This window comes from Panicum virgatum, chromosome 5N (genome assembly GCF_016808335.1).
Source record: "Panicum virgatum strain AP13 chromosome 5N, P.virgatum_v5, whole genome shotgun sequence".
Taxonomy (NCBI): domain Eukaryota; kingdom Viridiplantae; phylum Streptophyta; class Magnoliopsida; order Poales; family Poaceae; genus Panicum; species Panicum virgatum.
The window spans coordinates 209,886-223,008 of record NC_053149.1 but is presented as its reverse complement, the minus strand read 5'-3'; the positions used below and the strand labels follow the sequence as shown (position 1 = coordinate 223,008).

General features: G+C 48.3%; 2 protein-coding genes and 1 pseudogene across 3 annotated transcripts; 2 read left to right on the top strand and 1 right to left on the bottom strand.

The window, feature by feature from the left end:
• The first annotated feature begins 1,222 nt into the window (after window positions 1–1,222).
• Window positions 1,223–7,124, top strand: LOC120672181 (F-box protein At4g00755-like). 2 transcript variants are annotated; one of them, XM_039952486.1, is made up of 5 exons: window positions 1,223–1,603; window positions 1,867–2,303; window positions 2,372–2,547; window positions 2,733–2,851; window positions 2,923–3,370. In XM_039952486.1, the coding sequence occupies exons 1-5, from the start codon at window positions 1,590–1,592 to the stop codon at window positions 3,203–3,205; spliced, it is 1,029 nt and encodes a 342-aa protein (XP_039808420.1). In that variant the 5' UTR covers window positions 1,223–1,589; the 3' UTR covers window positions 3,206–3,370. The 2 variants fall into 2 exon arrangements, with proteins under 2 accessions (XP_039808420.1, XP_039808418.1); XM_039952484.1 differs by having other exon boundaries at window positions 1,266–1,603; window positions 1,884–2,303; window positions 2,923–7,124.
• On the top strand, window positions 4,921–10,017 carry LOC120672179 (annotated as a pseudogene).
• LOC120676605 lies at window positions 7,821–11,641 on the bottom strand. Its single transcript, XM_039957918.1, has 6 exons — window positions 9,431–11,641; window positions 9,168–9,282; window positions 8,993–9,074; window positions 8,274–8,325; window positions 8,108–8,162; window positions 7,821–8,025 (listed from the first exon to the last, which is right to left on the bottom strand). The coding sequence occupies exon 1, from the start codon at window positions 11,639–11,641 to the stop codon at window positions 10,130–10,132; it is 1,512 nt and encodes a 503-aa protein (XP_039813852.1). The 3' UTR covers window positions 7,821–8,025; window positions 8,108–8,162; window positions 8,274–8,325; window positions 8,993–9,074; window positions 9,168–9,282; window positions 9,431–10,129.
• Between the last annotated feature and the right edge of the window lie 1,482 nt (window positions 11,642–13,123).

The following is a 13,123-nucleotide window of genomic DNA, read 5'->3' as shown; positions in this document are numbered from 1 at the left end:
GGATGTAATGCTTGCATCTCTTATATTTGGAATTCATATAATGCATAGACATTACCATACTATAGATGGTTGTTGAGCTGATTTTTTTCATATCATCAATTGAATAAATCGCCCATACATATGTGTTTGTTATCCAATAGTAACGCACGGGCACATATCTAATCTAAGCTTAAAAATTAGGATGGATTGGAGGTGACTGTGTGTGGGGGTGGGGGCTGGAGATGCTGGTGGATGATCTCGTAATTGACAGAGTATCTCCTTTGAGGTTTCGATAATCCAGAGACTTATCCATGAAAGTTCCATTCAAAGTTAGGCAGTTTATAAAACTGGTCTAACAATATAAACATCACGTGTACAAAGTCGCTGTTACGATCCAAACAGTGAATGTTAAACTATAGGTTTTCCCCTCTTGATAGTAAATTATTCCATAACGATACCTTCAATATGCACTACAAATCGGTCTCCAACCTTTAGGACTATATGGAAAACATTAATTAGAGATTAATAAATCTTTGCAACAGGTAGTTACCCAAGCTACAATCATACTGTGCGCAGTCACACATCACGTTGCAGGGTTGTCCTTCCTATTTCACAAGTCAAGCTTCTGCAATTGCCCGTCCGAAATGTATGAAAAAGCGGGTAAGAAGCACAAAATGCAGCCTTCTTCTTAGGCAACAACCACTGTGAGGATTGGTAGGAGTTGGAACCAGGTCATACAGCTAATGCCGGTAGTAAAGAATTAAATAACAATATATATACCGTGTTTCTATTCAATCTATTCAAAAGGGGTGACGGAGGTTGGGGGTGATTTTTTTTTCTTTTAACCGAACTCCACCTTATTCTCCACTATACTGATAGGCATTGTGGCACGGAAGGATCACTACCGCCGTCTGAACATGGGGCCATTCTAATGCGGCAAAATACATCCAAAGTATGCTAAAATCATACCCCAAAAAGACTTTTGGGATCTTTATGCCAACAGTGAGGGATCTGCTAGGTAAAAGAATGAGATGTTAGCGAGTTCTAATTTTATTATCTTAGTGGAATCATATATACGGAACTGTCTAGATTAAGTTAACAGATGGGTTGAAAGCATACTATTTCTTTATATTTTTAAAATAACTAATAATTATTTGATCCGTTAATTGGAATCGTAATCGGAATCCGGATAATGGCACAATAGGCGGATAGAACGAAAGAGCATGAGGCTGATGATATCGTTGTCTAGCCAGCCTATTGCCATGCCCGTCTTCCGCTTTTGCCCTGCCTGATTAGTTATCCACTAGAAATCTGAATCCCAATCCAAGGTTCGTCGGAGGAGCTGAGCCGCACTACCTCTGCGGCAGGAGACAGACTAGGCATTGACTCTGCCGCCGCCGCCGGTTCCTCCTCCACTAGCTTAGCTAGGGAGGCCCGGGGGTTGAGATCCCATCCCCTGTACGGGCACTGAAGGAGATGTGGATGGGGATGGGGGAGGAGGAGGATCGTGCTGACTTCCTGCAGTGGCTGGGTCCGGACACCTCCGCCATCGTCTTCACGCTGCTCCATCACCCCGCCGACCTCGCCCGCGCCTCCGCCGTCTCCCGCTCATGGCGCACCTTCGGTCTGCCCTCTGTCCATCCTCATTCCTATTATCCGGATAGGGATACTGACATGGAGTATTGTACTATGATTCGTTCGCTTTCTTTTTAGTCCCTAGCGTTGCTTGTAGCGCATAGATTGCTTGTTGTGAGGAGCAGCAGCAACATTCTGTCCCCCTCCTTCGATGCTGCTCCGTGTGTTATTCCTGTTTCGCGTCCTATGATACCATACAACTAAACAAGTTTCTATATCAATTTTTAGACCCAAATAATAATAGCAATTCAGTGTTAATTGTCATCCAGTCATCGCAAACCAGTTCAGCAAGATTCTGTGCCTGCGAGGCTATCCTGAGGTTTCCAACTTCACCAGCATTGAAACAAGCAGTTCTGGCAGTGATGTAAAGGAAGATGTTGGATCAAGCGCTGCTGCTGAGTGGGAGAACCAGAAGAGAGATCACAAGGTTTATATGCATCTTAGCCATTCTCTTCTCTCACCTTACAATAGCAGGAATTGCATCATCCGGTGCATTGGTGCATCGAGCACCGACAATTTTCCAGAAGAGACCATAGAAAATACCCTTGAACCAATTGATCATGTGGAGATGAGCCTGTCTTATTGGTCCAGCGCGGGCCAAAGGGATCCTAGCTTCCCCGAATGCCTCATATACATGCTTCACTCAGATCTTTGCCTCATTGATGAAATCAAGATACAGCCATTCCAAGGTCTGTGTGGTAACATTTCCTTCTCGCATGCCAAAAGGCACCTGTTGCTGATATTTTTCACAATGCAGCATTTTTCCAGTACGGTGACCCAATATACTCAGTGCAGTACGTTCGGTTCCGGATGGGTTATCCAAAGTTGCCTCTATGTCCTGAACAACTTGTATCCGATGGGAACGAAGGTCAGCTGACTGCTGATGACAACTATACCTGGACTTATGCATCTCCAGAATTTCCCATGTTGCAGGTCTGTTTATTATATCTTGTTCCTTTTCCTCTTGAGCGTGATTTCGTGCGGTAATATTGGTAATAAATTTTAGATTGATATATATCTCTGAAAGATTGGCCGAGGGTATTTATAGGTTTAGTGTTTGCAGTTGCATATTGTAAATATCTGTTGGAAGTGAAAGGATGTGCTCTGTTCTGTTCTAGGAGAATGTCGCACAATCATTTAAGCTTCCACACGCTGTTCTATGCATCGGTGGGGTGGTGAAGATTGATCTTCTCGGGAGGATTCAGAAACAGGCAATAGATGGTCTTCACTACATATGGTTAGTGGCATTTGCTTTGTCTGTGATCACTTGTTTCATGCATATGGTGAGCGATGTTTGCTCTTTTACAGTGTGTCCCATGTCCAAATATTGGGGAATCCGCTGTCGCAAGAGCTATCGGTGGCTCCTTGCGAGAATGGTGTAGTCCTCAAGTACCACCCAGAACCTCGAAGAAGCAATGTGCGCCGCTCTGACGATGGGCGCAGCCCCTCGAACTGGCATAACTTTGCAACGAGAATCTGGCAGTCGGGCACTGGCCGAGGAATGGGCTGGAACCAAGCGCTGCTGAGCAGGCTGCTGTTAGGACCTCCATTGCAGTTGTTGGAGGAAGATGACGACGACGATATATCATAGGTGGAGGTGGTTTGACAAGCACTGGTCGCAAACAACCGCTCCGTTTGATTTAGCGTTGTTCTGTTTCTTTTCTTCTTGTCTTGTGCGCAATTGGAATAAGAGAGCCTGTAACACAGAATTCTTGAATTCTTTCATACGTATACTGTCTGCTGTGCTGCTGCTCTATGTTGCCCGGATACGCGGATACGGATACCGGTACGCGATACGGGGATACTCCGATACACTATTTTTCCAAAAACAAGGATACGGGGATACGCCAATATATAAAAAAATAAAAATAAATAAAAGTTTCAGGAACTAGAATGTGAGAAAATAGAAATTCCAAGAACTATAATGCGTCATAAACTCATATATTCATATGTTCTATAATTATTAGAAAAGGGAAGGGGCAAAGGAAAAAAGAACCAACCTTATCTTACCTGTTTGTCTGTTCCACGAATGGATGTCAGTCGTCTTCTTCTCGGCTCCTCCCCCCTCTTCGGAGGCCGCGGCTCATCCTCTCCCTCTCTAGCGGCCGCGCAGGCCGTCCAGAGGCGCGCTCCGGCGGCCGTGGCGGCCTGCCAGCGGCGAGCTCCAGCAGCGCAGCACCACCCTAAATAGTGTTTTAATAGATGTGCGGGCCTCTGTCTGGACAGGCCGCGCAGCCGCTCGAGCAGTAGGAAGCACGGATGGGTGGGCGGGCGGAGGTGACGGCAAGGGAGCGACGAGCGATGGGGAAGGAGCAAGAGGAGGCACGAGCGGGTGCCCGGGCGGCGGTGACGGCAAGGGAGCGATGAGCAGCGGGGAAGGAGTAGGAGGAGGCGTGGGCGGGTGGCCGAGCGGCGGTGACAACAAGGGAGCCGTGCGAGGCTGCTGCGGGCCTGCGGCTGCGCGAGTGGGGACGAGAGGGTGGCACAGCTGAACGGAGGACCTTTATACGAAGCGATTGAGTGGTGTTGTTAGGGTTTGAAGGTATCGGACAGGTATCCACAGGTATCCCACGAGTATCCGATTTATTTTTATTATTTGAAAATACCTAAATACTCCGATATTTATGGGATACGTATCCGGGAGTATCCGTGGAGTACGGGTATCTGATACGGTATCTGATACCGGTACGTGAGTTTTACGAAGTATCTGCGTATCATAGCTGCTGCTTCAGCAGACGACGAACAAGCTTACAGTCTGTATCATGTCTGTATGTACGACAGTACGACGCACAGGCACAGTAGTAAATGATACTCCTCCATCTACGAAATAGTGTAATTCTTACTTTTCGATAAGTGGAACAGTTTGAACTTTGACTAAAGTTATATAAAAAAGTAATAATATTAATGTAAGTACGATTATATTAGTTATATATAAATTTACTTAGAGACATAAGTGCTAATACTATTTAGGCCTTGTTTTGATCATGTAAAAACTTAACGAAATTTACTGTAGCAACTTTCAGCAGAATATTAGGACTAAACATGGTCTAATTATAAAACTAATTGAGCATGTGTTACTATAGCAGTTTAGTATCTAATCACGACCTAATTATGCTCATTAGATTTGTCTCGCAATTTAAAAGCAAAATGTGCAATTAATTTTATATATTTAATTCTTCATGTGTCGTAATATTGGTTGTGACACCTTTAGAAGTTTGCTAGGCCTTACTATAAATTTAATTTAATTTAAATTAGTTTGGCGGGCACGGCTTCCGTAACTGCATTTTGACTAGGGGGATGCCCCCATCCCCAAACCAACGCAAAGCAGGTTCCGGCGACATGCCATGGCAGCCATCGCCGTCTTCCGCCACCAACGCCGCGCCTCCTCTTGGGCCGCCGCCGTTGCCGACCACGCAGGCTCCGGTCGCCACGCTGCCGCACTCACCGTCTTCCGCCGCGTCCTCCGAGCCCACCCCGCCGTTGCCACCTCCGATCAGCTCGCCTACACCGCCCTGCTCCGTTGCCGCGACCGCCGCCTGGCCTTCCAGATACACGCCCAGGTGTGCCGTCGTGGCCTGGCCGCCTCCAACCCCATCCTCGCATGCTCCCTCCTCGCCTTCTACGCTGACTGTGAGGACAGGGACAGCGCCACCAGGGTGTTTGACGAAATGCCGCACCCGGACGCCATGTCCTACACCGCCATGATCTCCGCCCACTCAGCACACCTTCTCCAAGTTGCTCGCCGCCTGCACATCCCTGCGCCTGCGCCACCACGGCACCATGCTCCACGCGCAGCTCCTCCGCTGGGGCTGCTGGGGTCCCCACCTCAGCCTGGTCCTCAAGACCGCGCTCCTCCACATGTACGCCGCCTGCGGCGCCATGACTTCCGCACGCACTGTGCTCCATGCCACGCCCGAAACCGACGTCGTGCTCTGGACGGCCATCATCACCGCCTACTCGCGGGGTGGCCAGCTCCAGCCTGCTCTGCGGGCGTTCCATGACATGGAACGCGCCGCAGTGCCACCCAACGCCTTCACCTATACAGCCCTCATCGCTGCCTGCTCCGCAGCCCACTCGCTGCACATTGGACGGCTGCTCCATGCCCGCCTCTTCAAGTTTCGTCTGGAGCACGAGACCTCCGCCTGCAATGCGCTCTTGGACTTGTACAGCAAGTCCTCCACACGTTTCCTTGACTTGCTGCACACTTTCTGTGCGGTCGACACACCCAACGTGGTGTCCTGGACTGCCTTCATCGCTGGACTCATGCGCCATGGCAGGGACCAAGAGGCGTTTGCAGCATTTGCTCGCATGCGTGCTACTGGGGTGAAACCCAACTCCTTCACCCTGTCCACTCTTCTAAAAGGCTGCACCTCAGCACAGGCATGTCAACTCGCTGCAAAAATCCATGCATATGTGCTTAAGACTAGCTTTGAGTCATTGGACGCGGCTGTCGGGAACTCGTTGGTTGATGTTTATGCAAGGTATGCAAGACTGGACGACGCTTGAGATGTGGCAACCACAATGTCCTTCGTTAGGGACAGATTCACATACACGAGCCTAGCCAAAGGGCTGAATCAGATAGGGCTTCACCACAGGGCACTCAAGATGATACTTCACATGTTCCACGAGGAGGTTGATATCGATGGTTTCAGCCTAGCTTGCTTCCTTTCCGCTGCTGCGACCTTGGCATCCATGGAGGCTGGGAAGCAGCTGCACTGCTGTGCAGTGAAATTGGGATTGAACCATGAGGTATCCGTCTCCAACAGCCTTATCGACATGTACAGCAGGTGCAAGTGTGTGGAGGATGCTAAGAGTGCTTTCCGGTCAATCAGGGAACCCAGTGTTGTTTCCTGGAATTCTATTATCTCTGGCCTGGCATCTAACGGTTGTCACGCTGAAGCTTTGTCGACTTCTGAAGACATGATTTTGGTTGGCGCTGAGCCTGATGGGGTCACTTTCGCAGTTGTGCTTTCCGCCTGCAGTCATGGTGGCTTAGTTGACATTGGAATCAAACATTTCAACTCTATGTTGAATCAGTTCGGTGTTCCCCCACAAAAGAGCCACTACACATTGTTTCTGGATATGCTGGGACAAGCAGGGCGCCTTACAAAGGTGGCACGTACCATCGAGTCGGGGGCAGTTCAGCCAGGCTTTGTCAATTTACAGGACCCAGTTGGCATTTTGCAAGCTCCATTATGATCTGGTGGTTGTCAAATGTATTGCAAGGAAGGCACTGGAGTTAGGTCCATCAGATTCAGTAATACGGAATATGCTTTCAGGAATCTATGGTGCTCCTAGGATACAAGATCACGACGAGCAGACAGGTTTGCGGGATGACGAGGGATGCAGGTATCCAAGCTATGGGCTGCCAATCAGTTTGTGAAAACTGAGCTTGGGTTCTTGTTACATATACCCAAGGAAACAGAAGTATATTTTCTGGGAAAGTTCTTCAGTATGAGAAAAACATCTCCGCATTAAGTTTGTGATGAAAACAAGGTTAATTCAGGGTCTGCTTATTTGTTCTTGAGGAGACACTTCCCCACCTTCAAGAATTTATGGAGATTTTATTGCACAGAAAGTACATAAAATACATGGCATCTGCCACCTTAACTTAGTTAGCCAGCAGAAATTAACCATTTGTCTTATACAACAACGCTTATTTGGTTTCTAGTAAGCATCCTGCTAACATACTCAGATAACAGTGTCTCTGAATAAATACTTCTTGCATAAAAGAAAAACCATTCTGGCCAATGCAGTCAATTTTCAACTCAACTATGATGCTTCTTGCACAAAGTACTTTGTTTTTTGCTAAGCTGAAATTCAGAATTTGGTTTGACCTTTCCTGTAACAGTAGAACTGACAATCAACCATTGCGAAATTCACAGGCAGCACTTTCATGGTACATATTTCCTGATGTTTTTAATAAAGCTGATGTTGGAAAAGTAAATGCTATGTATTCCCTGCAACAATTTCAAGTTAGTAGCTACATTTTTATGGTGGCAGACATTTCCTTTAAATGTGAAATGACGCCAATTTCAGTTTCACAGAAACATGGATATGATAACCAGTATAGCATCTATCATATGAAAAGTTTTGTCTCAACGTGTCTTCCCATAGCACAGCTGGTACTCGTGGGCTGGTTGCTTCTGCCCTCGTTCCTGGTGTAGTTACAGGTAATATACTAATATGATTTTTTTGCAAAGTTATTTATCTGAATTTCAGTCACTCCATCTCTTTATATGAGCCGTTTAATTAAGTTATACAAGATATGGAGCACCACAGTCAATCCTCGAGCCACAAATGTCCAGAAGTGGGTATAGTATGCTAGAAATGGGAGGATAAAAGGCTCCACATAAAACTTGTAGAGCTTTACAAAAGGTTGAACTACTGCTTCTGGATCCTTGAGGAAACCTGCAGGTGCACCAGCATGTTTAGCTGGATTTAGGTAGTAACAGTCTATACTGAACCTTTGTAGATCTTATGAAGCACATACCTTCAGCTATTTTTGGGAACATGTTGAGTAAGTTGGTGACAATGTTGAGTATTTCCTGCCGGAATTGGAATTTTTCACGGGAGATGGTTAGTGCGAGCTATGGCTTCATTCAATTGGAATGATACAGCATACAGCAGTAAAAACATATAGTCATTAGTGTGCCTACCAATGCCCATTTTCCTGGTTTCAGTGGTGACTCATCAAAGATATGAACTTTCCTGCAGTGTATGTGAAATCATTGCTATCTCAGGTAAAGGGAAGCATTTTTTTTTTAAAAAAGCACGGAATTTATCACAGCATACTGAAATTTCCTGGCAGTTGTTATATACTTATATCACACCGAACATTCAATAATTGGCTAGGTACCATTACATTTATGGCTCTTTGGCACAATACACAGTGACAAATAGAATAATATTTCCTTTGAGTTTAGGTGGGAGTGTTAGTGAGTAGAGTATTTTGTCTTATTTTAAGTAGCATCTTTTTTTTTTGACTTAGCTGGGCCATAGCTTTTGTACACAGGATAAAAATGCTGCCATTGATTTGCATGAATACAGGAGAATTGTGTGAGTCACAAGAGGCTTCAGCTTCTGCGCCCTCCATTTGTATTGCAAGGGCATGAGTGCCATTTACAAACTTTTCTTTCACTGAAATCACAGAAATACTATTCTAATGGTTTCCGTGTGCTGTGGCAAAGAGCCAAGATTTGTGAAGGTACCTAGGCACAATTATTGAACGTCTAAATAGCAAATCATGTACTGTGGCAAATTCTGCCTTTTAAAAAAGAATAGTAAAGCCACTAGCTTAATGCAAATAGTAAAAATGAAAGAGAGACAAGAGAGGGAGAGGTGGAATTGCTACTGGGAGGATATTGATCTCAGCTACCTGATAAGAAGCACCGCTCCATTTTCTGAACATATGTAGAAGCTGCAGCCCTTGGTAAAGGGGATGGTGTATCCATTCCATTCTGTAACAAGCAACATGATGGCATCATTATCCGATTGTCCTATCGGATTTCCGCATCACTTTGTTATTTTGAATTCCTAATGAAGGATCTTACCAAGGTGCCACATTACTGCGGCGGTGTGCTCTGCACCTTGACAAACCTCATCGGTGGCAAATTTGACATTCTTTCCCATGGATTCCATCAGTCTTTTGAAGTAGATACGGGTGTACTGCATTGAGATATTTTTTTTACCCCCTCTTTTGTGAGCTTATTAAGTATAGGAACCTGACCTAATAGTTTAATGCTCCAATCTAAACATGCAGGGGTAATTGCATTGGGCCTTGAAATACAGATGCTGAAGCAGATGAGAAAATAACCTTGACATCCAGTGGCTTATAATATGCGGTATCCTCGATGACGCAATCAGGGGCAATCAACTTATCCAGCCTTTTGCTGTTCTTCTCATTGAGGGAGGAGTAGAACTCCTGGACGACATCTGACAGGGGTGAAGATGGTAAGGTGGCACCTCTGCGGTCGGGGTTGTTGAGTCCGCCATTTCTGTCTGGTCCGAGTGCTGCGTATACAGGCTTAAGGGGAAGTCCTGGTTTCCTTGTGTGAGCGCCTCCTGTCTCCTGTCGTCGAGGAGGCCGGAGGCGCAATCGAGGAGCTGATTGAAGCTTGAAACAGGGGGATTGGAAGGAGATAGATGGCAAGGTGGAGTTCATGGCGTTGGTTTCCTTGCTTGCTTGCCTGCCTGAATCTGGAGGGGTGGGAGCTGTGATGTGTAGAGCTTTCAGCTGGACGAGTTTGCTTGCTTAGTGGTTTAAGAATAGGAAATACTGCATTGCATCATCCATGCTGCTGCTGTGTTGCCTAGGATGTGAAGCAAGGGATTGCTTTCTTTGGATGTAACCCAACCGCATTGCATGCTTTTAAGTAAGAATCTGAATCCTGGATTCCTTTCTTTTTCCTTTGAGAATTGGATTGGTTGTTTGTGTACAAGTACAAGCTTGAGGGAGAGAGAGGGAGAGGGAGAGAGAGAGAGACTTGTCAATAAAGGAAGAGAAAAACAGTCATTATTTTCGGAAGAAGCCGAAGACAGCCTTCTTGGAGGTCGCCTTGGACTTGCTGCTCGGCTTCGCTGATGGCGCCCGTGATGGCGCTGGCGCCGCTGCGGCCGGTGGCGGCACTGCTGCTGCTGCCCGTGGTGGCTCTGCGGCTGCGACCACTGCTGCTGCAGTGGCCGTGGCGGCGTCGTTGTTGCCGGTGACGGCAACAGGGCCCGTGATGTGGTGGTGCTCCCTCTTCTCGCTCTCCTCCAGCGTAGTGGGCGCCACCCACTCCTTGCTGTTGCTGCAGCTGCTGACGCTGATGCTCGCGTCCTCCTCTTCCTGCCCTCGCATGACGTTGACATCACGGGGCGGCTGATGCTGACGCTCGGCTGCGCATCCATCAGTTTGAGCTAGTATGTGCAGCAAGTCACTCGATCCAGAGCTAGCAGGTACGTACGTACCTGCAGCCACCTGCTGCGTGATGCTCTCCACTTCGAATGGGTCCTCGTCCTCATCACGGGGGTTGTTCATGATCAGGCTGCCGGCCCCGGCGGCATCATCGTCCGGCAGCGGCATGCTGTCGTCGTCAGAGGAGTCACTGATGAGCTCCACGTCCACCGCCACCCCCATCCCGTTGGGCGCTGCTGCTTCATTTTCTACTGCTAGTTTGACCGCGGCTTGTTGCTGCTGGTCGCTGGCCGCAGAGGACGACGGGCTCGAGGAGTTGGAGTTGTCGCTGCTGCCGGAGTCGTCCCCGCCTCCACCCCCCGGCACGTCGGCGACGAAGTAGGGGCGCCTGAAGCGCGACAAAGGAGGGGGAGGGGCGGCGCCGGCCGTGAAGCTCTCGTGCCGTCTCAGCATTATTATTTCCGATTCCGGGTCCCGATCCCTTTGGTGGCCGCCATGGACATCGAAATCGAAGGGGTTGCTGTGGTCGAGCAGGGCCGAGGGGGCCGAGCCGGGGTCGTCGTGATGGTGGTGGTCCAAGCCCAAGGGGTTGTTCTTGCTGGTGGTCAGCAAGGGGTTCTTGGGGATGTGGATGTCGAGGTCGATGAGGTTCCGGTGGATGCTGCCGCCGCTGCGCCTGGACATGAGCTTCTCCAGCCTGGCGTCCCTCTCCAGCTCCAGCGAGCCGATGCTCTGGATGCTGCGCTCGTCGTCCGCCGGCCAGGCCACGGCCGCCGCCTCGACGACCTCCTCCTCTTTCTCGCCGACGAGATGGAGATGCTCGTCCTCCTCCATGCTGGTGACCGAGGATCCGCCGTCCGAGCTGTCGCCGGAGGAGCTGCCGCCTCCGGTTGCGGATCTCTTGTAGAGGTGGCGGTCCTCTGACGCTGACGCTGCCGCGAGCATGAGCGGCGGCTCGCTGTGGACGAGGACGATGCCGAGGAGGAAGGCGGCGAGCAGCCACACGGGAGACGAGGCGGCGAGGAAGGCCAAGCAGTGGAGGCGGTGGAGCAGAGCCACGAGGAGCAGGGAGCGCAGGGCCGTCCACCGGTGGCGTCGCCAGAGGAGGGCGTGCGCTGCGGCGGCCATTGGAAATTTGGAACTCAACTGGCCTGGGAGGAGATGCATGCTTGATGAGATGGATCATTATTATCAGGAGAAAATTCCCTGAAAGGCCTCTCTGTCTTGTTGGAATAGGGGCACAAAATACTACCCCGTAGGAATGAAAACTCATATAGAGTACCCTGACATATTTTTTTGAAAATATAATAATCTTTACCACATTGAAATGGGCACCTACGTTCTCATCGATTTATTATGGGCAAGGGGCTCTGTTGCACCCTCTCAACCGACTAGCCTCCGTTGAAACTAAGGAATTTTTGCCCAAACATGTTCCACATGTCTACAAGGACCATATAGAAAAGATTCATCTGGCGCTCATCCCTGTAGGGCGATAGACAGGGCCTGAGAGCCCCGAATACCTTCCCCATGCAGTTTAAAGGCTATAACTCTTGCTACAGTATCCAAAATCGGGAGTTCTCAGTCCCGTTGGAATAGGGGCACAGAATACTACCCTGTAGGAACGAAAACTCATATAGAGTACCCTGATATTTTTTTGAAAATATAATAGTCCTTACCACATTGAAATGGGCACCTACGTTCACCTCGATTTAATATGAGCAGGTGGCTCTGTTGCACTCGCCCAACCGACTAGCATCCGATGAAACTGATGAATTTTTGCCCAAACATGTTCCACATGTCTAGAAGGACCATATAGGAAAGATACATCTGGCGCTTATCTCTATAAGGCGATAGACAGGACCTGAGGTCCCCGAATAACTTCCACGTGCAATTTAAAGGCTATAACCCATGCTACAGGATCCAAAATCGGGAGTTCTTGGTCCCGTTGGAATAGGGGCACAGAATACTACCCTGTAGGAACGAAAACTCATATAGAGTACCCTGACATATTTTTTTGAAAATATAATAGTCCTTACCACATTGAAATGGGCACCTACATTCTCATCCATTTATTATGAGCATGTGGCTCTGTTGCACCCGCCCAACCGACTAGCCTCCGATGAAACTGAGGACTTTTTGCCCAAACATGTTCCACATGTCCAGAAGTACCATATAGGAAAGATTCATCTAGCGCTCATCCCAGTAGGGCGATAGACAGGGCCTGAGAGCCCCGAATACCTTCCCCGTGCAGTTTAAAGGCTATAACCCATGCTACAGGATCCAAAATTGGGAGTTCTCGGTCCCATAGGAATAGGGGCACAGAATACTACCCTGTAGACACGAAAACTCATATAGACTACCCTGACATATTTTTTTGAAAATATAATAGTCCTTACCACATTGAAATGGGCACCTACGTTCTCATCCATTTATTATGAGCAGGTGGCTCTGTTGCACCCGCCCAACCGACTAGCCTCCGATGAAACTGAGGAATTTTTGCCCAAACATGTTCCACATGTCCAGAAGGACCATATAGGAAAGATTCATTTGGCGCTCCTCCCTGTAGGGCGATAGACAGGGCCTGAGAGCCCCGTATACCTTTCCCGTGCA

What these genes read in the sequence shown, in the direction of transcription:
- LOC120676605 (XM_039957918.1), bottom strand. Translation starts at nt 11,641, where the DNA reads ATGGCCGCCGCAGCGCACGCCCTCCTCTGGCGACGCCACCGGTGGACG.
- LOC120672181 (XM_039952484.1), top strand. Translation starts at nt 1,456, where the DNA reads ATGTGGATGGGGATGGGGGAGGAGGAGGATCGTGCTGACTTCCTGCAG. An exon ending in CAAGATACAGCCATTCCAAG is followed by an intron (nt 2,304 to 2,371) that starts GTCTGTGTGGTA and finishes TTCACAATGCAG; the next exon opens with CATTTTTCCAGTACGGTGAC. An exon ending in GATGGTCTTCACTACATATG is followed by an intron (nt 2,852 to 2,922) that starts GTTAGTGGCATT and finishes GCTCTTTTACAG; the next exon opens with TGTGTCCCATGTCCAAATAT.